Below are 26,198 nucleotides of genomic sequence, written 5' to 3'. Positions count from 1 at the left end.
ATTCTGAAATTCTTAGGGTTCCGTACTTCAAAAGCAAAAACGGTATCCTTTTAAATAAATTAAGGTGCCTGTCCAATGAACCGGGTGGAGCACTGATGTGATCAGCAGACCGATCGAATGTCGTGACATGAAATTATTGAAAGGAGACGTTTTAATTTGATCTTTATTGGTCCGCCGAACACAACGCTTTGTTTTGCTGTAATGACTTATCCTAGCTATGCCGTGCAATAGTGTCCACTATTAGGTCATTTAGGTCACAATATTGTTATCTACTATTATATAATTAAAATACACAATTTTTATCTTATTAAAAACTTTAAGTTATACCTACTTCTTTTAATTATTAAAAAAGAGGGAAACTTTACTAACATCGAGATAAATATGATAAATACATTCATAAACAACATTTATAACAACAACATTAAAATTTTGTTTAATATAATTTTTACCTGTTTCAGTTCTCATCACATTATCTAACTTTATACTACTACTACTGATTAGAAACACCCTTTCATGCACATAATATTATGTATTATTTACAATATTCAGTATACATTAAATCGTAGAGTACAGTGTCGTACGTCGTTAATAAAACGTAGATATAGAATATAAACAAATGATAATGTAATATTTGCTGTATAATAGTTTTATTATTATTTAAACTTTAAGTAATCTTTTGTAGATTTTTGTCAAAAATAGATTTAGATTGAGAAAATAATTTTGTACGCTGATACGAATAAAACAATAAAATAAAAATAAAATAAATTATAATAAAGATACATTATAGACCTAGCGTTGATGTTGTTTTACTAACACAACGTCAGATTATACAATATATAAATAAAATTGTTTTAGTGTGCTGTAGAAGAGTTTAATATGATTATTATTATAATTTTTTTTTTTAATAAGAATATTAGCCATTTTAATCATGACTAACATTCCCCTTTCCCCTCCAACTAAGCATAAAGCTTGTGCTAGGAGTGGGTACGACAATAGTGCAACGCCTGGGATTTGAACCGCCGACCTTTCGGAATTCAGTCCACTCCTATAACCGTTGAACTATTGAGCTATTATATAATTATTATTTAAACATTTGATCTGCTAAATGATTATTATGTACAGTAAATTTTATAGTGTAGGTACATTTTATAGAAAAAGAGAGCTTAGTAGGAAGGCTCGATATAAAATAAATATTTTTTGTTAGTTAAATAGTTTATGGTCCAGAGGGTGGGAGTTTAGTATTATAAGTAGATACTCACACCATCCAACAGTATTCTTTAGATATAATTATAATATTCAATTTAATAAAATTATAATATAATATTATAGACAAGTATAAAAATAGCATAATGGCAAGATAAATTCGTTTTAAAATCCGTAGGTAGGTATATATTTAAGTATATTTCAAAAAGCATCCATAAATATTCTCAAGCATACCAAATTATCTTCAAATATTACATTATATATATTTATTCTATATTATTCTATTTCTATATTATAATATATATTTTCTATAATACTCAAACAAAATACTAAATACGTAATTTAAAAATATTTCTAACCTTTTTAATATCTTATAGAGGGTTTAACCAGAACGCTAGCAAGAACGAAGACAGGTAAAGGAAAACCGTGAATTTGTGGTTACATCACAAAAAAATATTAAAATGTCTTCATGAACAAATAGTGGTTTCAATTTTCAAAGTAAGATAACTATACCAAGTGAGGTATCATATGAAAGGGCTTTAGCTGTATATTCTAAAACAGATTTTTATTTATTATTATGCATAACAGCTTTTGAGTTATCGGGTATTTTTTCCGACATTTTGCACGATAACAAAATGTCCGAGTACGGAACCCTTGGTGCGCGAGTCTGATTCGCACTTGGCGGTTTTTTATTAGGATTTCTGGGAAGGGGTTAAATATGGAAAACCCCTGTTTTACACCGGGATTGAATTTTCATAAAATCCTTTCCGAGCGGATGTCTACTTCATAAAAGCTATCTGCATGCCAAACTTCAGCCCGATCCATCCAGTAGTTTAAGCTGTGCGTTGATAGATCAGTCAGTGAGTCAGAAATTTGCGCGTAAAGCATAGTATTATATTAATAGGAAATAAAGAACGCAAGTTATGTGAGTTTAAGTGATACCCACCAATCAACAACAACAACCAACAACAAGACTTACAAGACTATTTTTCACAATAAAGGTATTATTATCATAGCACAAGTGAATAATATCTACGAAATAGTTCATTGCAACTATAATTTTATTGGGGCTTAGGATTCAATATAGATCTCAGGAAAAGTTAAAATTTATATACAAAATATTTCTTCACTTAGCGGTAAAACCAGAATATGTATAGTGTATACTCGACAAAGCTGAATGGTTCAAAATCGATTGAATTTTTTTGTATAATCTAGCATTTAGGTATAATAGGTTAGTATTAATATTAGGTCACAAAATATGCATTTAGTTTTCAAAAACCTAACCTTAGAGGCTTTACGCCACGAGTATGTGTAATGGGCGGTTTTTGTTGAAAGGAAAAATTAAATGAGATTATTCAGTAACAAAAGCCACCGTGTGGCTATTAAATAAAAAGACCGAAAAGCAAAGAAAGCAAGACTTACGCTGTTTAACATTAATAATTTTACTGACCGAGCGAAGCAAGGTCTGTAAAATCAGTCTCTGAGTCTGGTCTACTTGAGTGAATTTGCACTTGTCCGTCTGTCAAAGCCTTATAACTGGTGAGTTACTAAACATAATTAATTTTTTAAACATAATAGGTATGTAAACTGATGGCCTTCAGTCGAATATTGCATAATTTTTTTTTTTTTATTTCAGGGGGCTCTCATAGAAGTAAATTTTGAATTAAAAGTAGATTTTGAACAGAAAACAAAATATGTTTTTCTAAATACAATTATTGTTATTAAAAATGGGGCTTTTAAAGTGGAGATTGAATTCCACGATATATTATTACGTCATAAATAGCTACATATTTGAACAACAAATACTAAAATTAGATAAATATCATAAAGAAACGAAATTTTTTTTTTTTCAGTATTTTTAACATAACATCACAATAATGACAATGGATGGCACTGTATTTTATTACAATATAAAGTTAGAACTATCTTATGGGAATTATAAGCTAACGCGAGTGCCCAAAGGCCAAAGTGCTAACCTAACTTTAAAACTTATAATCTACCTGATAATATTTTCTCTTACGACTCACCGCCCGTGTATGAATTCGAAATGATGTTAAACTAAAATATTTGGGAGATTCGTATACTATGTATATAAACTATGAATCAAGGCTAGTTTTTCGCTATAAATTTTGGACATAATTTTGTTTGTGAGGTACAATTTGATAGCCCGGATTGAAAGAGAAAGAGGAGACGGTTATGTATCCAGTGGTGGATTAAATTAATTTCATGAGGTCCTAGCCGCAAGCTAATTCAAGGGGCTCCATGATAAGTTAAATCGCAAATCTAACAGAAATAATATGTTAAGAAAGTAAGAACCAGTTTGGAGTTTGGAGAGTAAGGATAGCTTCTGTAAAATTGAAGAAAAATAAAATTATATTTTAGTGAAAGAGTTTTCTTGTATTTCCATTTTTATATGGCTAACCTAAAAGACATTAATAATTATTTTTTTATACTTTAATTTGAAAAAGTGATTCATTCTAAATGGATTTTGCATCTCTGTTAATAAATTATACAATTAATTATACAATTTATATTTTAATAGAGTTTACTCCTCTTTTTCTTTTTATACACATGATTTATTTATTATTATTATTATTTATTTATTATTATTATTATTTTATTTTGCCGGCGACTAACAAATTAAGCTACGACCAATAACGGCGACTAATAAAATAAACTTGCAGTGTTTTAATTTCGCGATAAATAAATAGGCAGCTAAAATTCGGCTTCTAAAAAACATTAAAACGGCGATTAAGTAAGCAAATGAGGCAATATTTCCAATATTAGGTCGGGTCTCATTTAAATATTGACTTGGCGACTAATACATATATATTGATTTGGCAACTAATATAGTACTACAGCGACTGGTGATGTGGGGTGAGGGTGTGGGATGTGGTGAGGTGGGGAAAGATCGGAAAAGGGGAGGAGATCAGGAAAGCTGGGGGTGAGAGAGGTAAGGGAAAGTGGGAGGTGGAGGAGATGAGGGAAGAGGTGAGAAGAGATGGGGGAGGCGTCGGAAGATGAGGGAGGTGGGGGGATATATAGGAAGTCCAAGGGAGGTGCGTCGGGTGGGGTAGACGTTGGTGAGATATGATGTTGGAGGAAGGTTACCGGTAATAATTATTAGTGATTGTGCCCTACTTTTGGTACAAGTAATAAATGAATATTTGCCAAACTATTTCTTTTGGTTAGGTACAGAGGTTTTATTGGGTAATATTGTAGAGGCGTGCGGCCTCCCAACTTCCCCATCTCCACCACATCTTTCTCAATTTCTTCACCGCCCTTCGACTTCCCACCTCATCCCCCACCAACTCATCCAACCCATTCCTCTACCTCCCCAGACCTCCTACCTATCCTTACCACCTCACTTCTCCCCAACTTCCCCAACCTCCCCCTACCATGCCATCTCCCCAACCCCCTCATCTACCCCATTTCCCTTCATCTCTCTCTACTACCCTCCATATCCCCCACCCTCCCCCTGCATCGCTAGGCACCGTAGTATATATTAGTCGCCAAGTCAATATTTATGAGACCCGACCTTATATTTCCATCTGTTTTAATATATTTGCTTCCGCCGTTTTTATATCATTTTTATGAAGCCGAAGTTTAAATGGCTATTTATTTGTCGCAAAAAAAGTTAAACACTGCCAGTTTATTTTTCACCGTTTTTAGTTGCCGCCTAATTTGTTAGTCGCCAGCAAAAGAATACCCCATTTTTATGTACATATTTTTGTGTATATTTACAGTTATCGATTTGTGGATTTTTCGTATTACTTAAACCTACTTATTCACTAATTTTAAATGATTACAGAAACTATTTTTTTTTTTGAATTTATAGTTCCGTTTCTTGTAATATCAAAGCATCCTGGTGTGGGCTGTTGCTGTTAATGGGTGCATCCATGATATTAACTCCAGTGTCGCCTGTCGTAGATTGTAGTTCTAGTGGCCTCCTGTGTCGACTAATAAACGAACTTGAGAGAGTGCTCTTACAGCAACAATAATTAAATAATTGACCATAGGCGCGTCTGAAATTTCTGTTGGTGATTCCGTATATAAAACTAACAAAAACTGATCTAAACAAGCCTATCCAGACAGTGTTGTAGTATTGAGCATCGCTGGTGCTAGGGAACTCATTGACAATGACCCAGTAAGGGATCCATGAAACGACAAACAATACATAGGCCGTTAAGTTCGATGCTGTAAATGAATATTCACGTTTGTAAAGCCGAGATCGTTTGTATTGTACTTCTTCCCGTGCACGACGTTTGAGTCTCATGATAGTAGCTATTAAGCAGGCTAGAGTCGATATGGTAAATACTCCATAAAAGAGAACCGACGTGCAGATCCTGAAGGAAGGGTTACCGAACGAACGTCGTGCGCAATAGTCGTAGTCTAAATCTAATAAAACACCAACAGCCGCGAGAGTAAAACTAAGGCAGAATATCAATATGGATATGAGACCGATTCGCAAATAGATAAAAATAACGTAGTCCGCTGTTCTGCAGATTCTGAAGAAATTTTCAACGCCTACCATCTGTTAAAAATAAAACAATAATTATTTTAATAGGCTGCAAAGTTCCTGTTTGGCGCGAGTATTTCTATTGAATTCCGAGTAAGCAAAAGATCTTAAGGGGCATGAGACGGGCCTGCCTGCGAAATTCAAATTTAAGAATTAAGAAAGGAAGTTTAAGAAATTAGTTCTAGTATCGACTAATTTGTGAGAATAGTCGATACTAGAGCTAATTTCTTAAACTGGACCCTTTCAAGTAAAGATTTTTATATAAAACTGTGAGGATGATACTGCTATAGTCGCAATTAAAATACCATAAGCCTACATTGTCGTATTAGTTTACAAATTGCGAAAAACCAAATTAAAGAATTTCGCGGGCAGGCCCGTCGCTTCCACTTTAAGGTTCAAAAATATGTGGTATCCTTCGCTTACTCGAAATTCAATAGAAACACTCGCCCAAATAACAACATACACATAAGTTTTCATCTCACAATACAAGAAAATTTTGAAGGAGGCCTTTTTACCGGGTTCGTTCTAAATTCAAAAAACTTCTTAGAACAAAACATCAATTTTCAATTTATTAATTCTTGCTCTATTTTTTTAAAATCCTTTATTTATAGGCTTGCTATATTTATAAGTCAAAAAACTTGAATATATATCATATTATCATTAGTTTTAATTTTTTTTAAATGGGTTACGTTTAATACAAGGGTATAAAAATAAAAAGTTAGGTTCGCAATCCATAGACCATAATTCGTCACGTTCATTCGAATGTCAAATGACCTTTCTAAAAAAATATATGCAATGTACACATTTCCCTGTCGATTGGTTCGAATGTTAAACTTCCCAGACAGTATTACAACCATAGATATGATCACAACTGTCCAGAAAAGTAACTATGATAACTTTAATTTCTTTTGCTGGAATAGTTTGAACTCGAAACTCTACCGAATGCGCTTTTTCAACGGTCACAACACAGCCCGGTAATCCGTATCGGATTTTTTGCAGCCCTAAAAAGCCTTTCCGAACTAGTGAGATAAAAATTTCATTAAAAATGTATACATAACATATGTATATTCTTGTGAACCGTGATAGTTAAGACATCTGCCTTCGATTTGGGAGGTCGGGAGTTCGATCCTGGGCATGTACCTCTAACTTTTCACTTTTCAGAGCTATGTGCGTTTTAAGCAATTAAATATCACTTGCTATAATAACGGTGAAGGAAAAACATCGTGAAGAAACTTGCATTTGAGGTACTGCATAATGTTATCAAAGGTGTGTGAAGTTTGTCAGTCCGCAATGCAGCATTCAGCAGCTGCTGAAAGCAGAGCCGTGCTCAGTAGTGGGCCGGCGCTGGGTTGATCATGATGATGATAATTATTTAACATAAGGTCAATACAATTGAATAATTTTTTCACTAACCAAGAAAAACCAGCTGTATGCGTAGGTAGCTGTTTCTACAGCAATTTGTGCAGTTCTGCAGACAAGCAAGTTGTCCCATTGTCCCGAGAGCAACACCACCGCACTAACCGGCATCACACCAGCCGTGATCAACATGTCTGCAAGTCCAGCGCACGCAAGGTAGGTGTTCCCTGGACATAATACAAAGGAAACTTAATAATCAAGTGGTTTTAGCTTACCCAAAACTCACACTACGCCTCTCAAACCTTTGACTGGTAGATAAGACCAAGCAAAAGTATAGGTAGGTATAGATACGCACGAAAGTGCACTTAACCAAATTGACCCTAATCCCGAAATGTACAAACCATCGTATCAAAAGAAATTGCACTCCTTTTTCATAAACAACCACTAATTCACATTTTTCGGAATTTTCCCTTTAGGTGTGCTTTAAGACATTGCTACCAGCTCCCAATCATGATTCTAAGACAACGGGAAGTAAGTACCCTATAAAGATGTGTGTTGACGGACAACAAAGTGATCCTTCCTTTTTTCTCTGGATATACGGAACCCAAAAAACTAATGGATAGAAAAATAGCGAAGTAACATATAGATTTTAAATTCGCTAATACTGCATAAGTAATTAAGAAAATAATATATTAATAATTATTATTATCTTTCGCTTTGCATAATAATTTCAATCATTAGCGTTAATATGTAGGTATGCATGTTTTATAAGTAACCACCTTTCATTAAAGTAACAGTTAGTTAGGAATTGCATTTCTTAACGACTCATATAGCTATTAGTAAAGGTAAGGCAACAGCTAGGTACGTGAAAGACCAACTTAAACATAATAAACAGTTATCAATTAGCAAATGCCTGATTTAACCTTTATTAATTAAAAACATATTGCTTAAATATTATATGGATAGTGTGCACATTAAATATAATATAATGACAAAATAAGCATATTTTTATTTGTGATTTTTTTTATACATTTGAAGGTGTCAAGTAGTTAGGTAAGTGAGATGTCTTACCGATTCTCTTCAATGTGCGCTCCACAAAAAACGACGAAATGAAGAACCCGTTCATAATGCTTCCAAAGCAACAACAAAAAAGTATGAAGAGCAGACGGCCAATCTTCGGCCACTCGTTAGACATGATCAAGGGTGAGTAGATTCTGGAGTAACTCGCCAAGCTTCCATTGTGAATCCCGATCATAGGATTTATGATGTCTGTGGCCAAAATAGTCATAATTAGGACTCAAACAAAAACTGTAAGTAATTTTTATACCTATCTATTATTATAAATTGCGTTAAAGAATTAAAATTCTAAACGGATATGTATATTATATTTTCAATTATATTATTAAATTCAATATAGAATTATGCAATAGATCGCAGTTTAAGTTTGCATTGCACATAAAAGTTTCTTAAACTTGACCAAAAATTTCAACTCTTCTACCTATAAATACTTATTTAAAGGAATTCAATAATCATTTTTTATCACATAAAGTTACAATAAATAATAATAATTAAATAACAATAAATAATATAATAAATTCAAGTATACATACTTGTTGTATTTTCAGCCCAGTGGCTAACGCCGGGTTGCTTTGTTGCATCGGACATACTGCAACAGAGTCTAGGGTTGACTGCTGCGTTTTCAAAATGACGCTATGATGATGCGCGGTAGCTCTCGAAGAGTGTCCTGCGCCGCGCCGCGTTGGTGTTAACTTCAGGCACATGTAACGGCAAAAAAACGGTGAGAACCGCGGCCCGCAACGCGCTACCACGCGGAGGCAGGCGTTGTCACTTGCCAGTGTGTGCACTGTGTTGCGTGTATTTTGTATACAAATATTGTAAAAAATTATGAACAGGGCTCTCTCCGTCACTCGCTTCATACAATCGTAGTTCCTATTTCATTTGAATATTAAGCAACCAAAGTCCATGAAATTTTGCAGACATATTCTAAAAACTAATATCTGTGTCTGTGGTGTTTTAGATTTTTCTAAAAATATGTAGTTTTAAAATTACAGGGGCTCAAAGATTTGTATGACAAATGTAAATTTTTAAGACCGCGCGAAATCTGGAAAACCACAGGCATAGATATTAGTTCCCAGAACGTTTCTACAAAATTCCATTAAGTATGATTGGTTAGTATTCCAATGAGAGACGAACTAAGTTTGTATGGAGCGAGTGACAGAGAGACCACTCTTAAGGAATTCTTGTGCACGGTGGTAAATAAAAATAAGTATAGTTATCTATAATATTGTATAATTTGACTGCGTCATTTGAAATTGTACTGTTTGACCTTATATATAATTAGTAACTTAAGTTTTCGATTTTGCTAAATATTTGCACACAGTCGATTGTGTAAGGGATTATACTGATTTATTGTTAACTTGTTATGTACCCACAATTTGGCAAATAAAATATTTTTATTATTTATTTATTTACAAACTTAGTTCAGTTAACGCGGCTCCGCAAGCATTAATATATACGCCACAACTTTTTAACAACCATAAAAAATTATCTGCTTTGTCAGAACTCTCTGCTTAACACATCTAGATAATAATTTCTTATCTTAAAAAAATTATAATTTCCTAAAATATTTATATAAGATGCTAATAAAATTGTTGGACAAAATATTGTTAACGTACCTACATATTATTGTGACGCTCGGCGTGGCTTTGTTTCGTTATTTTTGGCGTACCTAAGTACCTAAGTATAGTGTATCTGTACATTTATTTACCTATACAAACATTTGAAAACTTTGTTAGTATCATGTTAGATCAAAGTAAAAATCCGATTGCACATTCAAAATGATGAACCGTTCCTGTATTCGCGTTAATTTCTTTATGGTAGGAAGGTACCTAAGTAATTAAAAAGACTAGAGTGATGTATTTTGGAAAGATTGGAGGAAGCATTATTATCGTCATTATAGAGCCCAAAAAATATTTCTTACATTTTTTTTTTTTAATTGGAGGTAGGCACAAAATATTACTTATTACTATTAACAATAGAAAAAATCTTATGAAAAAACTAAATTGAAAAAAATCATAATTTCGAGAGCAATATAAAATAATCTAAAGGCAAGCTGTAATGCCGGCAGATACATTTTTTGAAGAATAATAAGTCCCTACCCAATACCTATTAATTATGTGGGTACCAACTTACCTTTTCCAACCAGAGATTTTAACCTATTAGTATTTAACAACTCGATGTTATTATAAAATCAGTTCATCACTTTGCTAATTATTCCTATTGATAAAGTCACCTGGATTCTATACAAAACACCTTGTTCAATGACACTATAAAATATAAAACTGTTACAGAATTCTAGCACCAGAAATGTTCAAAAGTTGTATGCTTTAAATACTTATGTCTTCTAATCTACCGCCTTTCGATTTACTTAGTAAATAGTAATCTCAGCTATAGATGGCGTCATTTGTTGGTAGGAATTGTAGGAAGGTCTAGGGGTGTGAGTTACCAATGCGCCTCAAAGAGAAATTTACGCTCTGCGCAGCTATCCAGGCGATTTTCAGGGTGGGGTTGGATTGGAGGCCCGAGAGCCTGTAGGAAATTTTGAAGCGTTTGATAAACATTGAAAGTTCTTGATTCGCCTGCCAGCTGGACAGACCTAATTTACATTACTCTCGAATCCTATGAGAGTAATGGAAATTAAGTATGTACTCCGTTTGAATTAAGAATAGAAATTTAAAAAGAAAAAATATATTTCGTGACTTCTTAACTAGAAATATTTAGTTTAAAATATTTACAAGAATTTGTAGGACTAAGAATTGATTAAGTAATTTGGAAATACATATATTCTTATCATTTTCCCACTCAATAAGCAAAGTATCTCCAAAGTATCTACATATTTTCAGTGCAAACCGTAATTTTTAAGTGACAGTAATTACATGGATGGACAATAAAAATAATAGCTGTTATTTCCTATATCTTACTATGTTACCTAATAATATTACTATGTTTCTTATAATTATATTATTAGGTAACATAACATAGTAGGTAATTATTAGGCATAATATTATCAGTTTTCAGCGTTTATAAAGTACCTCCTTGAAATTTCCTACAGGCTCTCTTACCATGGGGGCATGGCGGCATGAAGGCGCCTTAGTGACGTAAGTAAGCTGTTGAAGATCAAATAATATAAACAGACAGTAACTACCCAGTCAATTTATATAAGTAGAAACTTGTCTCGTTACTTGGTATGTGAACTTACAATAAGTATGTACTTACCTGATTACGACTACTACTCCACTCAATGACTTGGCTTTATAAGCCAAGTCAATGACTATTTGAATGATTATTATTGTTAGTGGAAGGTGCTATTCATCATCATTAATCATCACCAGCTCACTACTAAGCACGGGTCTCTTCTCAGAATGAAATAAGTGTTTGGCGACCTTTGCGAATATTACGGAACACTCTTAGGCAAGCAGGTTTCCTTATACCTAATGTTTTCCATTAACGGTCACTGGGAAGCAGTACCCTATAGGTTTTAATTCCCTATTCTTGACTTATACGACAAACAGACAGAAAGACTGCGAAGTGATTCTATAATAGTTCCTTTTTTCCTTTTGAGGTAGGTAGGGAACTCTAAAGATAAGAATAAAATATAAAATACTCTAAATCAGATTGAAATCTGAGCAAGATTGTTTTTTTTTACACACAGTATTTTTACTACAGTGCAAAGCGCAAAGCAGATCTTGAATGAAACGAAGGTCGCTTAAGTAAGCTGAATGAAGGGGCGACGGAATGACTATTCTGCTGAAACCTATTTAAAAACTTGATCTTTATTCATCATCATTGATGAATCAGCCAGCCAGTTCATTAAAGTTGTATTGTATTAGACGCTACGGTGAATATCCTAGACTTACGATTTTTCGCTGCCTATGGTGAATATCATAATATAATTACGATGCATTAGATTCGAACCCAGAACGGGAAAAATCAATATAAATGGTATCCAGGGCCGTAAAAAAACCATTTTAAGTCTGTGGATTTTTTAGGTACCTATATTAAAGATCTGTGGGTAAAATTATCTGTCTCATGACGTGTCTATGACAGCTACTCTATAGTCTATTGTAGTTATTGAATAATAAAAAAAATGGCTGTAGCGATAAACAGCAGGACAAAAATGAAGTATTTAATTTAAATTTTAAATTAAACTAACTATAACAAAAATGCCAAATGCCGCTTGATAAGGAAAAAGCTTTGGCTTTTTGAGTGATATTTTAACACCCAAAATGTTCAAATTAAAATAAAGGAAAATCTTAGTCAATATTGTGCATTGAATCTGGTGTCTGAAAACGGTTTGTTATCATCTAATACGTATACTTGAGATATGTGACCTTGCCAATAATTTCTGGCGGTACACTTGATTTGTCGCAGTCCCCTGCCAACAGTTTAAAATAATTATTTCCATCTCACTAACATTTTTAACCTTGCTTCATGACCTGACATCCTGATACTTAAATCGTCGTTTTGTGTTTTTATAGGCGAAAATAATGATGGATTCGCAATTTGTACAAACATTAGCGAATGCAATAAGCACTGCAACTGTTCTATCATGTTTATTTTTAAAAGTGCCTCAAATAATGAACCTAAGAAAGAAAAGATCTGCTGAAGGTATATACATACAAGCAATGTTGATGGAGATTACTGGGTATGCTATTATCATTTTTAAATTATATTTAACTTCTATAAAGTTGGCCCAAAACAAAATTTGTCCGAGCATTAATACAATATAATAACATTAAAGTTTTCAAGCACACTAATGCCAGCAACATGATCTGAAATGATGTCGATTTTTTTTTTAATCCCATGAGATTTTTTGGTATAGAAAGTAGCTTTTCATTCATTCAAAACACTTTCACATTTGTAATATGAGTAAGTATAGATAATGAAGTCTTTTGAGAAAGTTATTAGCTTCAAATACAAAGATAGGGAGTGTATATTAGGACATTATATATACTATTTCTTGTTGAAAATGAATAAAATTCGTTTTGTTCAGCTTATCCAATAGTTATTTCTATCATAACGATTAAAATAAAATCTATACCACTGTTGCCACCTGTCCCCTTATCATTATCATCAGCAATCCATGATTGCCGACTCACTACTGAACATGAGTGTCCTCATAAAATAAGGATTTCACCAAAGTCTACCATGCTGGCCAAGTGTTAATTGGCAGGCTCCACACCTTTTGAGAAGGTTGTGGAAAACTCAGATATGCAGGTTTCCTCATGATATTTTTCTTCACTGTTAAAGCAACTTAAAACTTACATAACATAGACAAGTTAGAAGTGTGTGCCTGGGAATACAGGTGTATGTCTCGTTTTAACTGATGTCTAAGTGCACTTAGATTTAGACTAAGCTAAGCGATCATCAATTTGTGTTAGTTTAACTTTTGTACTTTTATTTTCAGATTTACAATAGTCACATTGTACAATTATACTAATCAGTATGGTGTTATGACTTATCTGGAATATCCAATCATACTGCTGCAAGTGTATGTCCTGTTGTATTATGTGTTAAAGTTTAAACGACTTTTGTCTGCACCAATTGTGTCTATAATAACACTACTGTATGTGGCTACTATTATTGGATTTGCATTAGGGGTGCTACCCAAAGAGGTTTTGTCATACTTAGTGGTAAGGCTCTTTAATTTATTTATCTACACTAGTATTATAAAGAGGTAGTTTGTAAGTTTGGATATAGGGAGTCATCTCCTAATGATAATCAACTAATGAACTGATTCTGAAAGTTTTTCAATAATAGATAGCTGTATTTTCCCTAAGTGCTATAGGCTATAAATTATATCACACAGGTGAAGATGTGGACAAAAATAGTTGGAAATAAAGCTTGAAACATGCCTAGAGCATACTATGTTTCAGTGTATTTTATGCTTGATTTTTTTAAATTTCACAATAGAATAGAATAAACTACATTTCTATTCAAATAAACTGTTACAAGTGCTTTTGGATCATTAAAAAAATTTACCACTGGTTCGGAGTGCCATTCCTACTGAGAAGAACCAGCAAGAGACTTGGCGGTTGTTCTTTTCAAATGTTTAGTTTACAATAATATTATGCCATATTGTATAAGCAGTTGTAGTCCCATGCACTGCTGAAGTGAGCTACTGCCATATGCAATTTATTTCTTTGTGTGTTTGTAATAACTTGAAAATCCTTTTTAAGCCTTTCTGCACTCCATTAAGTGGATCAGCTAAAGTTACATACATATATGGAATTATTAAAGCGCAAAATGCTGATGCTGTGTCTCGAACTACTTGGATTATATCTATGTTAACAAATATTGGTAAGTATGACCATTGACCGTACATTATACATCTTATATCCATTTGACATGTTAAGTTAAATCAACTTGAATCATACTAACTTCAAATACCCACTTAGCAATAACATTAGACGTTTATGGTGTTCACATCTACAATGCAATGGATGTAAGCAAATCAATTTAATATTAAATTAATAAAATTTTATGATTTATTTCAGCACGCCTGTTCACTGTCTACGTTGACTCAGCAGATACCAAACTGATGATCAATTTCTTTATATCAACATTTCTAAGTGCTTGTGTATTAAGCACAACTATTTATTATCAAACATACTATAAATATAAGAAGCCTGGACAAAATGGAAGATCTGACCCATGCCGTCATTGCCATGAAGATTGATTCCATACAAAGTATGTTGATTTTACAAAATATTTTATGGACGTTATGGCTCCAATACACAATGGTCTGATGCAATCGGCGAGCTTGTTAACGCTGCTTGCAAATGGGTTCAATATAGTGTGTTGCTTGTAGAAAATCCCATGAGTCTGCAAGCCAGCAAACATTAGCTGCAAAAAAGCAAATACACATATGCCAATTTGACCTATACGCCGAATGTTTAGGGCTAATGTGTATTAGGTTATTTATGAATGACAAGTTTTAGATTGCTAAATATTTTTGTCAGCTGATTGTAATAAGATTAGCAGACTTGCCTATAATATATTGTGCCAATAATAGGATGTTTCGATGTTCAAATTTTCATAATTTTAAGTAGATAAGTACCTAGTTAATAATTTTATTATGAGTCACAATATAAAATATAACATTTTATAGCTAAAGTAGGTAATAAGATATATTTTAATATTTTGGGGCAAAATTTGTATGTACTTTTTATTTGTAAGTCCTAAAAGGACAAAAAAAAGTGTTATATCAATATAGTTCCTATTTTTATTACTTTTGAAACTTATTTTATTACTTTTTAAAGTATTTATTATTAATTTAGAAAAAATATTATATTATAAATATATTATTTTACATCAGCGTAAAATATGGTGTTCATATTTGTAAATATCACCATGTAATAGGGTATTCAAATTTGTTTGAGGCTATTTTAGATATATAAATTTAACTTTATGAATAAACATTTTAGATTGCTAATTATTTTTCAACTGAAATGCAATAAACTTATAGCACTTGGCTGTAAGAACTATGTATTGTGCTCAAAGTAGGCTGTTTAGATGTTCAAATTTTCATAACTTTAATTAGGTAATTAAGTTGTTAATAATTTTATTTGAGTCACAGTATAAAATATAACATTTTATGGCTAAAGTATGTAGTCAGCTAGATTTTATTGTATTAGGGTAGAAATCGAATCAGGTAGACGTTTAACTATACCTTTTGTTCCTATAAGGACTATAAAATTATGTTATATCTGTTGAGTTCTTGTATTTATTATTTTTAAACTTATTTTAAAATATTTATTATTAATTAATAAGAAATATTGTATTAAAAATATATTATTTTATATCACTATAAAATATACGACGTTCATGTTTGTAAATATCACCACAAAATGGATTATAATATTTATCATATGAAACTATTTTAGATGTATAAATTTTAATGTAATATATTTGAATAATTTTCTGAATAAAGCCATTTAAGAGCTAAAATATTATTAGAAATAAAACTTTGCTAGTGACTTGTGGTGTAATACACCTTCGAAATCGCAGTTGTGACAATTATAAAATTGTGCGCTAATCAAAATTATTATGACGGACATGGTGGGCACACACAATAATGATATTACCGTTATAGGTAGACACTCAAACGCACACACACTCACACACACACACTCACACACACACACACACACACACACACACACACACACACACACACACTCACACACTCACACACACACACACACACACACACACACACACACACACATACACACTAACACTCGCTTAGTTCTGTTATAATTTATAATCTCTTTTATGTTAACTGTAATCATACTCATATATTGTAAACCCATTTGGCCTTATTTTTATATAGTTTAAAATGTAAAATTATAATAATTGTACCGCTGTTGTTTACAAATAAAGGAATAAAATAAAAATAAAATAAAATATTAATAACAAGCAATTTTATAATGCTACCAGCTAAGTATTATTATTATCATTGGAAAACTCATTATTATCTGGATTAATGGGACTCAGTTATGCTGAAATGTACAAAGCTACTTTGCATTGGGGCCTGTTACACTATTAATATTATGGACGCGATACCCGCGATCGTGTATCAAGGAAGGACAAACAAAACCGCAACTTGATGTTCTTGAAATCCTTCGATCCCACACTCGCGGTATGGTATTTATAGCGTAACATCTCCCAGTTCTCCCCATTGATTTAGAGAAAATGATGAGAGAGTAATGGGGAAAAATTAGCTAATCGGTAGATAAAAGCGCAGACTGATCAAGTAATGGTGGCTCCGCACGCGCCAAATACCCCCTTTTTCGGCTCTTGAGAATTCCTTCAGTAATTCCAAATTTTATGATCAGTAAATTAAAGATTTGACGAAAATCAGCTCAATAAAATTTAAGGTAAAAAATTTCCGCTCGCTTTGCTCGCGCTCTTTATTGGTTAAATTTATCTTTCATGGGCTTCTCTGGGATTCAAATCCGTGAAAAATAAAATATATCAGAGAAAGGTGACCCTCATAAAATGGTGATATCGCCCCGCCCCGCGCCGTCCGCTGCTGCTTTTACAACAGTTTATTACGAATAATTATTATATTTTGACATTTTATGTAACAATCTAAACTACACGTTTATTTTATCTATAAAAATAATGAAATAAATTTTATTGTTCCATTTTAAAAATAAATTATTTTACAATATTTAAACATGGCCTATTTTATTTAAGTATAATACTTGCCGCGTCTCCTAATGTATTTTGGCGCAATTTCGCCCACCGAGGCCAATGTACGGAAGGCTTCTGTGATACTGATGAATTACGCGTTCTCACTTTTTAGATCTTTAAACTTTTGTAGAACTCTTTGCACCGGCGATCGTTGAAGATCGTTGATTATCGATGAAGATCGTATGGTTAATAATCTAGAGTTATCTCTTTTATCTAGGCAACAACCACGATTTGAAATCTTTTTCGGGCCACTTTCTTTAGGTGAACATTTATACTTCGTCATTAGTAATCGGGAGCACAGGACTCTGGGTGAAGTATCGACGGAAGAAGATGATGTCATTTTTTTCCCGTGTGATGTTATGTTTGAACCGTGGCGCGGCGAGCTAACATATGATTGCTCACATCTGTACACTTCATGTGATGGTTCTATGTCTAAAATGTTGCTTTCCGGTAGAGCGGGCAGCCCTTCTGGTTCATTCGCTGCGCAGTCACTAAACATCTCTTCCATTTCCTTTTCTGTTTTTAAAATACCTTCTGGCTCTTGAGCTCCAAAACTCGCTCTACTGGCTAGGCGCTTACCTCTACGCCTAGCGTTGGCTTTAGCTAAATTGACGGCACTTTCAGATCCAATAAGATGGGTATTTCGATCAATATACTTACATACTACCTCGGCTTCCTCTTCCGGACTTAGGTGTGCATCGCGATAAAATCCGTATCCGTTACAGATGTCATAGTAACCTTCTAGTATAAGCCATGCTAAGGTAAATATCACAAGAGCAAAAGTTGTGCAGACGGCTATAATAGTAATGCTGTCGGGTTGTGAAAGTTTATAATTAATTTTTCCAAGCAACCCATAAGTTACAAAATTTCGTGTTCGCATATTACCACGCGCTCGACAAGTGTAAAAACCTTTAAGATTATTGTCGGCTGTGATAATTAATCTTAATATTCGTCCATCATCAGCAGATCGAACATTTTTGTTAAATTGTAGTACAGTGTCCATATAAAGCCAATATGCAGTACGCGGTGATCTTGAGTTGCGAGCATAAAGACAAGTCAAATTAAGTTTGTTCGATTCGCCCCAAGCAGTTTCGTGATACGAACCGGATATACTAGCTGTTCGCGAAGAAACTTGTATGACACCATCTTTTTCTCTTTCAATAGTATAATCATGGAGATCTAGTAATTTTTTATTTACTCTCACCGATGCTATTACGCCTGCAAAAGGTGAGAAATCTTCGGATAAACTATTTTGTATGTCTACAGGCAGTCCACCAATAAAAAATTCATCGGAACATATTTCTTGTGGCCTTGTTTCATTATCACAATATATTTTACATTGTTTATTTATAGATTGTTTTGCTACCAACCGCTTATTTAAGATACTAAATGATTTAACGGTTTCACGGGATTCTCGGTTGTCTATAACATCGTCCATCAGAAGTACATGGAGGCGTTCCCCAGAATTTAATGAAACTTCTATTGTGTTTGTTTCCCTTTTTTTAACAATATTTATGTCAAGCCACTGATCCGGAAGACAGTCAGTTGAGCTTGTTGTTTCAGACTTGAAGTCGTCGTTCTCAAATTTTATTTTTACTCTCATGTTATGTAAAGCTATGTAGAACCATTTGTTATTTTCTTTGCTTGGTAAAAAAAGAATTGATCCCGCTTCTCGTTTAGATTTAATTGTTAATTCTAATTGCCATTCATCTTGTGCTTGAAAACATGGCAGACGTAAATATTGATCTTCTTGAATATTCAAATATGCTTCTTCCATGTTAGCTTTTTCGTAGGCTATATTGGATGCTAAACTAGGAAAGAAGTCATTCCGGTCAGACCTCCGTTCACGATCGATAATCATATTTAATGGAATAAAGTTAAGGATAAGCTCTTGAACTTCACCGTGCAATCTTTCACCGATGTATATATTCATCACGTCGTTTGTGAATTGTGGATCACAAGGAAACGAACCGCGAATAGAAGCTTGAGCGTCATTTAGTCCCATATTAACGGCTTCATTGGTCACAGTAATCACAAGCGTGTTCCATGTGACGGGTTCTAGACCAGTCGGAGAGCACATACGGGGAACACTACAAGATTTTACAACTCCATTTACATCTAAACACACATGCCATTTATGTAAACTAACCCGTATAAGAGGATTTTGTGACGTTCCGCGACGTATCAGATTCCCATGAGGAGAAAGTGGCATGAAACGAATATAAAAATGGAAGAACGTAGATCTTTTGCGTGGGAAGTGGTACTGTAAAAAGGAATCACCGTTAAATGCACCAATCATGTGGGTATAAACTTCACAGGGTTGCAGGTGGCATGATCCTACTTCGACCTTAGGCCCGACGCAGTCACTTCCATTACCGGAGGGAACAGGTCTTGTACAGGATCTAGTCCTCGATCGCCTTCCTGCACCACAAGACTGTGAGCATGGCCCCCAAGCTCTCCAGCCGGACCATCCCCCATTAAGTACACATTGTTTATTACCGCACTCTTGCAATTCGTCGTATTGCCCACGGCAATGTGTACCCCAAGTAATAGCAAAATCAGAAATATATTTTTCTATACAAGTTCTTTTCCTTCGTTGAATTCCGGATCCGCATTTTTCCGAACATTTAGACCACTCACCCCATTCACTCCACGATCCGCTTACACTATTTTGCGTATATTCTCCATCAATTGCACATTGGTCACCTTCGCACTCTTCATATTGTAAGGGAGTCCCTGAACATACTAAATGGGCTGCCGAGGGAGGGGGTGTATCACATTGCCTAGTTTTCCACCGCCGGCCTTTGCCGCAACGTGCTCCACAAGGTGACCATGGGCTCCATGCACCCCACTCTCCTGTTACGAGACAACCAATGTTGTGTTTAACGCATTGGAGAGCACTCCACAGAGCTTCGGATTTTAACTGCCAAGTGTTTTCTAGCGCCAGAGCGGCCTCAACAGCTTCAAAAGGGCATTCCATTTGGAGACATCTCTCCATGAATCCTGGCATAGCTTCCAGTTGCTTTAATGCTTGTGCTCTGGGAATATCTCCTTCAACTATCCTTCGATAATCGTTGGTAGTGCAGTTTATTAAATAACAAGACTCGATTTGTTCGTCCGGGCCACTGCAAGGCATGCCATCTTTAGAAGGCGATGGATTGTTGCACTCCCGTGTTCTTTTTCGGTGTCCCACGTTATCACAAGTTCCGTGACAAGCTGACCAAGGTGCCCACGGAGACCAACACCCATCTATGGGGCAATCCAGGTCAGAGATAATTCCTAATTCGCACTCAAGACGCCAAGTTGCTTGCAGTCGCTGGGTGTGTGGCTTTTTGCTTGTTACCAAACAAACTGTTGTCACAAAGGTTGTCACAAAAAATGTACAAGATATATGCGAAATGGACTTCGCTTTTAGTAGAATTTCACAGATATTCATTTTCTATTTAATACCTAAATATAAAACGTAGTTAGAAGTTCCCGGGTTTATATTTATTTCTGCCTGCCACATCATTCTGCCACTAAGGGGGGCAGACAAGGGGCGGAGTAATGCAGAAAAATTCAAAGTGTCATTTTACTTCTTAAATATCATTTAATATTGTTAACAATGTGTTAACATGAGGTTCGTTTAGTATCAAATAAGGAAATTAGTACTTACTTTCCACACATTTTATACATAATTTACAACCATTGTTCTTATTGTTTTTATTTTTGCACATTCCTTGAAAGGGCATAGCTCCTAAACGCAATTGAATTATGATTAGTTTGGCTCGGTGATTTGGTTCGGCTATATCATTAATCACCCATATCCAAACCCATATTATGGGTAAAAAATAATACCCATATCAAAACCCATATTATGGGGTTGGATATGGGTATTATTTTATTACAGTATTATTTTTGTGGTAATGAGGTGGAAACCGGTAACGATCACTTGTCTTTCAAACGTTATAATTATAGAATGTCAAATGTCATCTCAAAAGTACGATTTTGGTCCTTATTTTAAAGGTGAACCCAGGTGAACCCACCTCGGAACCGTACTTATGACATGACAGTTGACCCATAGAGTTAAAATGGTGCGAAAGGGCTGGCGCACATAATATGACGGAGCGCAGCGCAGAGCATGCCCGCGAAATTTTCTAATCGCGTGACACATTACGCGAATTTGTACCAGAGAATGCGCGAGCACGCGCGGGACTGCGCGCGGATGCGCGAGTATCCGCACGGATGCACAATTGATTTAAGATATTATTTCAATGAAGACAATGTCGATTATATTTTGACTGTGAAAAATGCTCTGCGCTGCGCTCCGCCATATGTGCGCCGGCCCTAAGAAGTCATTTTGTACGGATTATACCCATGGCGACCACTCATCGCCTGCAGTGACTTATTTTGCTTCAGAGTTGACGTCTCACCTGGGAACCTAACAAAAGCCATAATATCCGTGACGGCCATCGATGTACCAAAGCTGTGTCCTCCTAATCTAAAATATGTTGCTCATAATAATTGTGTACGGAACCCTAAAAGAGCGAGACCCGACTCATCATAACGTAGATGGCGCTGCTGAGTTAGGGAACTTGTACTAGGCGTCGAGGCTTCGACGTCACTGGCAGCCGTTAAAGGGCCCTACATTTGACGCTAGGTAGCCTGTGGATAGCCTCTTTTTGGATTATACCAGCGCGAATCAGACCTTCGTTATTTTATAAAAGCTCGGAAGAGGAACGAGCAGTGACTTTGGATCATGGTGGCTTTGGGAGATAACAGGTAATAAAGGTGTCAAAAATCTTACGTCAAAGTATAAGGTATAATTTTTAGGGTTCCGTACTTCTAAAGGAAGAACGGAACCCTTATAGGCTCACTTTATTGTCTGTATGTCTGTCTGTGCGTCTGCCGTGTCTTTCAAGAAAACTTATCAGATCAAAAAATAACAAGTCTGATCTTCACAGGCTTTTTCTCTATAAAAGGACAGGAGAAAAATTATAAACTTTTGATAGTAAATAATTTGAGAATTTATTATTGCATATCATACTTCAAAGCTATTTAAGTAGGTACATCATTTTTCATGACATAATAATCAAAGCACTTACAATAGATACTTCTTAGGTTTACTGTCACATCCATTTTTATTTGCAAACATTAAGCTCATTTCAGACTACGGAACATACCTAATATAGGTATATATATATACATATATAAAAGTCCGGTCAAAATAGACATTCAAGATAGAAAATACAAAAATTCCATTTTTGTGAACTTCGACCTTGAATATATATTTTTTGCAAACGTGAAATCGATTGGGACTTTTCACAGTTCATTCATATCGGTATTCCCAGCATTCGGACCAATTTTTAACTCTATGCGAATTATTGTATCCTTGAATGTCTATTTTGACCGAACTGTACCTAATATAATATTATTATATTCCATAGTCTGAAATGAGCTTTACAATAATATAACTTAGGGCAGATAAATTCCATAACTTTCTATTTTGTGAAAATCTATTTATTACATTATATATCGACAGGGTATCAAAAAATAAAAGTATGACGTTATGATTATTTTTTATTTAATTCTTCAATTTGATTCAATTTTTAACCCCCAGCCCAAAAACAGGGGTGTTATAAGTTTGACGTGTGTATCTGTGTATCTGTGTATCTGTGTATCTGTGTATCTGTGTATCTATGTATCTGTGTATCTGTCTGTGGCATCGTAGCGCCTAAACGAATGAACCGATTTTAATTTAGTTTTTTTTGTTTGAAAGGTGGCTTGATCGAGAGTGTTCTTAGCTATAATCTAAAAAAATTGGTTCAGCCGTTTAGGAGTTATCAGCTCTTTTCTAGTTTTCTTGTAGAAAAGAAGGTTAGATAACCGTTAGGTTCATAATATTATGTCAATAGACAAATGTCAAGCTGTCAAGATGGACGTTGCCTAAATACATAATTATTTATTTGAAAATGATGTTTTGGAAAACTCAGATACTTTGGATCGTCGGGGGTGTTATAAATTTTTAATTTACACTTGTAACCATTCAATTTTATTTTATGTCAATTTGATTTTCGTTACAAAACAGTCAATTTTTGGCTAGCCTACTCACATAATTATTAATTTAAGCAAAAAATATCAAGTCAATATAAGTTTATTTGGTAAAATTTTAATAACACCATTGTGTAAGGTTATTTTTAATAATTGATTTGAGTTGTCAAAAATAATATAAAATTATAATTTTTATCTAATGCAGGTAGTTTGATAAAATCGATATTTCGCTCATTCGATGTCATACAATCTGTTGCTAGGAGGCCAACAAGATTGAACTTGCATAAATACGGGTGTTTCGAAGGTTTTAGTTTAGTCTCCTTCTGAGATTCGGAGCGATATCGCATATTTTCGGTATTTGGGTTGTGAACTGGATAATTAGATGTTGTGATAGCAATCACGCTCTAATTAAATTATTTATTTTGGCATTAGTTTGTTTAGATTAAAACTCTCGGATAACCTTACACATTAAACTTGTGTTTTTTTGTGTTGGTTTTGTAGAGGACATTCCAATAATTCGATAAAAATATTTAAATAATACCTGCTTTTCTGAGTGACGCCAATAATTCAGAAGCGGGACGTGTCTCACGTTGTCTTAATTTCGCTTTGGTATCTTTTTGTAAACAACCCACATTTGATTAAAATTTTTATTGAGTTTGATTTGGTGATTAAAATTTTTAGATTTTTTTAATAATTTAGTCTTTTGTGAATTGGAAAGTAATTTGCAATGAGTGGTTCAGATTTTGTATACATCGAATGAGAAGTTAGTCGTTTGGATTTATTGTTGACTTGATATTAAAATTGAGAGTTCGGCAGTTCAAGGGTAGGTTTTAATGATTTGACGGAGGGCAGGATAGCCCATGATTTCGATTTGACTTAGGGCAAGGAAGCCCGCGACTGACATGACAAGATTAATTAAAAACACGAGGACGTGTTAAATTCAGGACGGCCGCACTGTAAGGTTATTTTTAAAAATTGATTTGAGTTGTCAAAAATAATATAAAATTATAATTTTTATCTAATGCAGGTAGTTTGATAAAATCGATATTTCGCTCATTCGATGTCATACAATCTGTTGCTAGGAGGCCAACAAGATTGAACTTGCATAAATACGGGTGTTTCGAAGGTTTTAATTTAGTCTCCTTCTGAGATTCGGAGCGATATCGCATATTTTCGGTATTTGGGTTGTGAACTGGATAATTAGATGTTGTGATAGCAATCACGCTCTAATTAAATTATTTATTTTGGCATTAGTTTGTTTAGATTAAAACTCTCGGATAACCTTACACATTAAACTTGTGTTTTTTTGTGTTGGTTTTGTAGAGGACATTCCAATAATTCGATAAAAATATTTAAATAATACCTGCTTTTCTGAGTGACGCCAATAATTGAATAAATTAAATTTAACATTCTTTTGGTATCCCGAGAAAATATAAATACAGTTTAACCCTACCTTAAACTTTTAGCACTAATTTAGGGGAGATAAATGCCATAATGTTGGTTTTGAAGAGATATTAACATTTTTTCAGTCAAAGGATGACCTTCCATGTTTTCCTTAAGGCCTCGATATTTTTCAGATTGAGTCATTGCAAAGAGGGCATCCCTGAGTTGCATGCATAGGGTTAAATGCTGAATCTGGTCTCGTACCACATCCTGGTATCTAGAAACAATAAAAACATTGAATAGTTATTATTAGTATTGACTCTCTCTGCCTCCTATTTTCTCATGCTACTAAATGCCTCAGGCTCCATTGGATTGGATAGGGTTTCTGGAGTTAGTAATGCAGTGCGCTCCCATAGCTCCATCCGTAAAGGATTCGATCCGTAAGGTCCGTTACGAACAAGGTTCGACGTTTACCTACAGAGTAAAGTGGAGTGGAGTAAAGCAAAGCGTTTTTTTTGACAGCATCTTAAGCTCAGCTTTATTAATTGACATAATAATGATAAGGTAAAATCAGTTTAATGAAACAAGACACATTTGAGACCAAAGGCCGAGGTATCCGCCGCCGTTATGCCAAAGTCATCACACATTAAGCTTCCTCAATTCCCACGCTTGTATAAGGCCGCGCTCTCACAAAAATCAAAAATTTTATGATTTCAAGCGCTAAATTTACCATTATAGGAAAAAATTTCACATAATTGAATACATGTTTAAAATAAACCAATTTTTCGTATTGACATTTAATGTATCATATTTAAAAAGACTATTTTGTTTATTGCGTGGCTGCTTATTGTAATTTGGAGTGATGTTTATTATTATTTTTATGTTAGATCAAATTAATGGATTGTTATCAAAACTACATAAAAAGATTCGTTAAAGAACATAGTTTATTTTCGCATAAATTTTTGAATGAAGTTATGCTTTATTCAATACAAAAAATTGTGTTGAACTAGCCATATAATTTGCAAAAATTGGCAACAGTTCTTTTTTTACTCATTAATGTGATTAAAAATCCATATTTTAGTTCATTATGTGTCAACGAGACTATATTTTAATACTTAAATATATTTTTCCAGTAAATCAGATGATTTCTAAGAACTGATTTAGGGGTTCACAATTGAGTCTGTTACTGTTTTCATTAAAACTAGGCGCGGGAGATTGATCACTACAAAATAAATAAAATTGTTTTCGCAAAAATATTACTGCTGTCAATACGAAAGATTGAGAAGAATTTTAAACTTGTATTCAATTATGTGGAAGTCTTTCCTATGATGGTTAATTTGAAGCTCGAAAACTTTCTGCTGTCAGTTCTACGTCAAACCATACGACGCCAGCGACGCCATATTGAAAATCTAACATAATAATAATG

At 34.1% G+C, this 26,198-nt stretch overlaps 3 protein-coding genes and 1 long non-coding RNA gene across 4 annotated transcripts; 2 read left to right on the top strand and 2 right to left on the bottom strand.

Annotated features, from left to right (window-relative positions):
- Nucleotides 1-2,616: 2,616 nt before the first annotated feature.
- Nucleotides 2,617-26,198, top strand: LOC123880741. The gene is made up of 4 exons (XR_006799329.1): nt 2,617-2,628; nt 3,509-3,511; nt 5,134-5,145; nt 26,059-26,198. It is a non-coding gene; the product is annotated as an uncharacterized LOC123880741 (long non-coding RNA).
- On the bottom strand, nt 4,703-10,516 carry LOC123880737 (histamine H2 receptor-like). Its single transcript, XM_045929035.1, has 5 exons — nt 10,292-10,516; nt 8,689-8,847; nt 8,150-8,347; nt 7,136-7,305; nt 4,703-5,737 (listed from the first exon to the last, which is right to left on the bottom strand). Exons 2-5 carry the CDS (start codon nt 8,741-8,743, stop codon nt 5,036-5,038), a joined length of 1,125 nt encoding a protein of 374 aa, XP_045784991.1. The 5' UTR covers nt 8,744-8,847; nt 10,292-10,516; the 3' UTR covers nt 4,703-5,035.
- LOC123880740 (solute carrier family 66 member 3) lies at nt 12,220-15,303 on the top strand. Its single transcript, XM_045929039.1, has 5 exons — nt 12,220-12,450; nt 12,637-12,803; nt 13,566-13,791; nt 14,338-14,458; nt 14,656-15,303. The coding sequence occupies exons 2-5, from the start codon at nt 12,646-12,648 to the stop codon at nt 14,835-14,837; spliced, it is 687 nt and encodes a 228-aa protein (XP_045784995.1). The 5' UTR covers nt 12,220-12,450; nt 12,637-12,645; the 3' UTR covers nt 14,838-15,303.
- On the bottom strand, nt 16,500-20,880 carry LOC123880735. The gene has a single exon (XM_045929032.1). The coding sequence runs from the start codon at nt 20,793-20,795 to the stop codon at nt 17,451-17,453; it is 3,345 nt and encodes a 1,114-aa protein (XP_045784988.1). The 5' UTR covers nt 20,796-20,880; the 3' UTR covers nt 16,500-17,450.

This window comes from Maniola jurtina, chromosome Z (assembly GCF_905333055.1).
Source record: "Maniola jurtina chromosome Z, ilManJurt1.1, whole genome shotgun sequence".
NCBI classification, from domain to species: domain Eukaryota; kingdom Metazoa; phylum Arthropoda; class Insecta; order Lepidoptera; family Nymphalidae; genus Maniola; species Maniola jurtina.
This window is presented reverse-complemented; position numbering and strand designations above follow the sequence as displayed.

What these genes read in the sequence shown, in the direction of transcription:
- LOC123880737 (XM_045929035.1), bottom strand. Translation starts at nt 8,743, where the DNA reads ATGTCCGATGCAACAAAGCAACCCGGCGTTAGCCACTGGGCTGAAAAT. An exon ending in GCGCACATTGAAGAGAATCG is followed by an intron (nt 7,306 to 8,149) that starts GTAAGACATCTC and finishes TATTATGTCCAG; the next exon opens with GGAACACCTACCTTGCGTGC. An exon ending in CATACAGCTGGTTTTTCTTG is followed by an intron (nt 5,738 to 7,135) that starts GTTAGTGAAAAA and finishes TATTTTTAACAG; the next exon opens with ATGGTAGGCGTTGAAAATTT.
- LOC123880740 (XM_045929039.1), top strand. Translation starts at nt 12,646, where the DNA reads ATGATGGATTCGCAATTTGTACAAACATTAGCGAATGCAATAAGCACT. An exon ending in ATGTTGATGGAGATTACTGG is followed by an intron (nt 12,804 to 13,565) that starts GTATGCTATTAT and finishes TTTTATTTTCAG; the next exon opens with ATTTACAATAGTCACATTGT. An exon ending in AGGTTTTGTCATACTTAGTG is followed by an intron (nt 13,792 to 14,337) that starts GTAAGGCTCTTT and finishes ATCCTTTTTAAG; the next exon opens with CCTTTCTGCACTCCATTAAG.
- LOC123880735 (XM_045929032.1), bottom strand. Translation starts at nt 20,795, where the DNA reads ATGAATATCTGTGAAATTCTACTAAAAGCGAAGTCCATTTCGCATATA.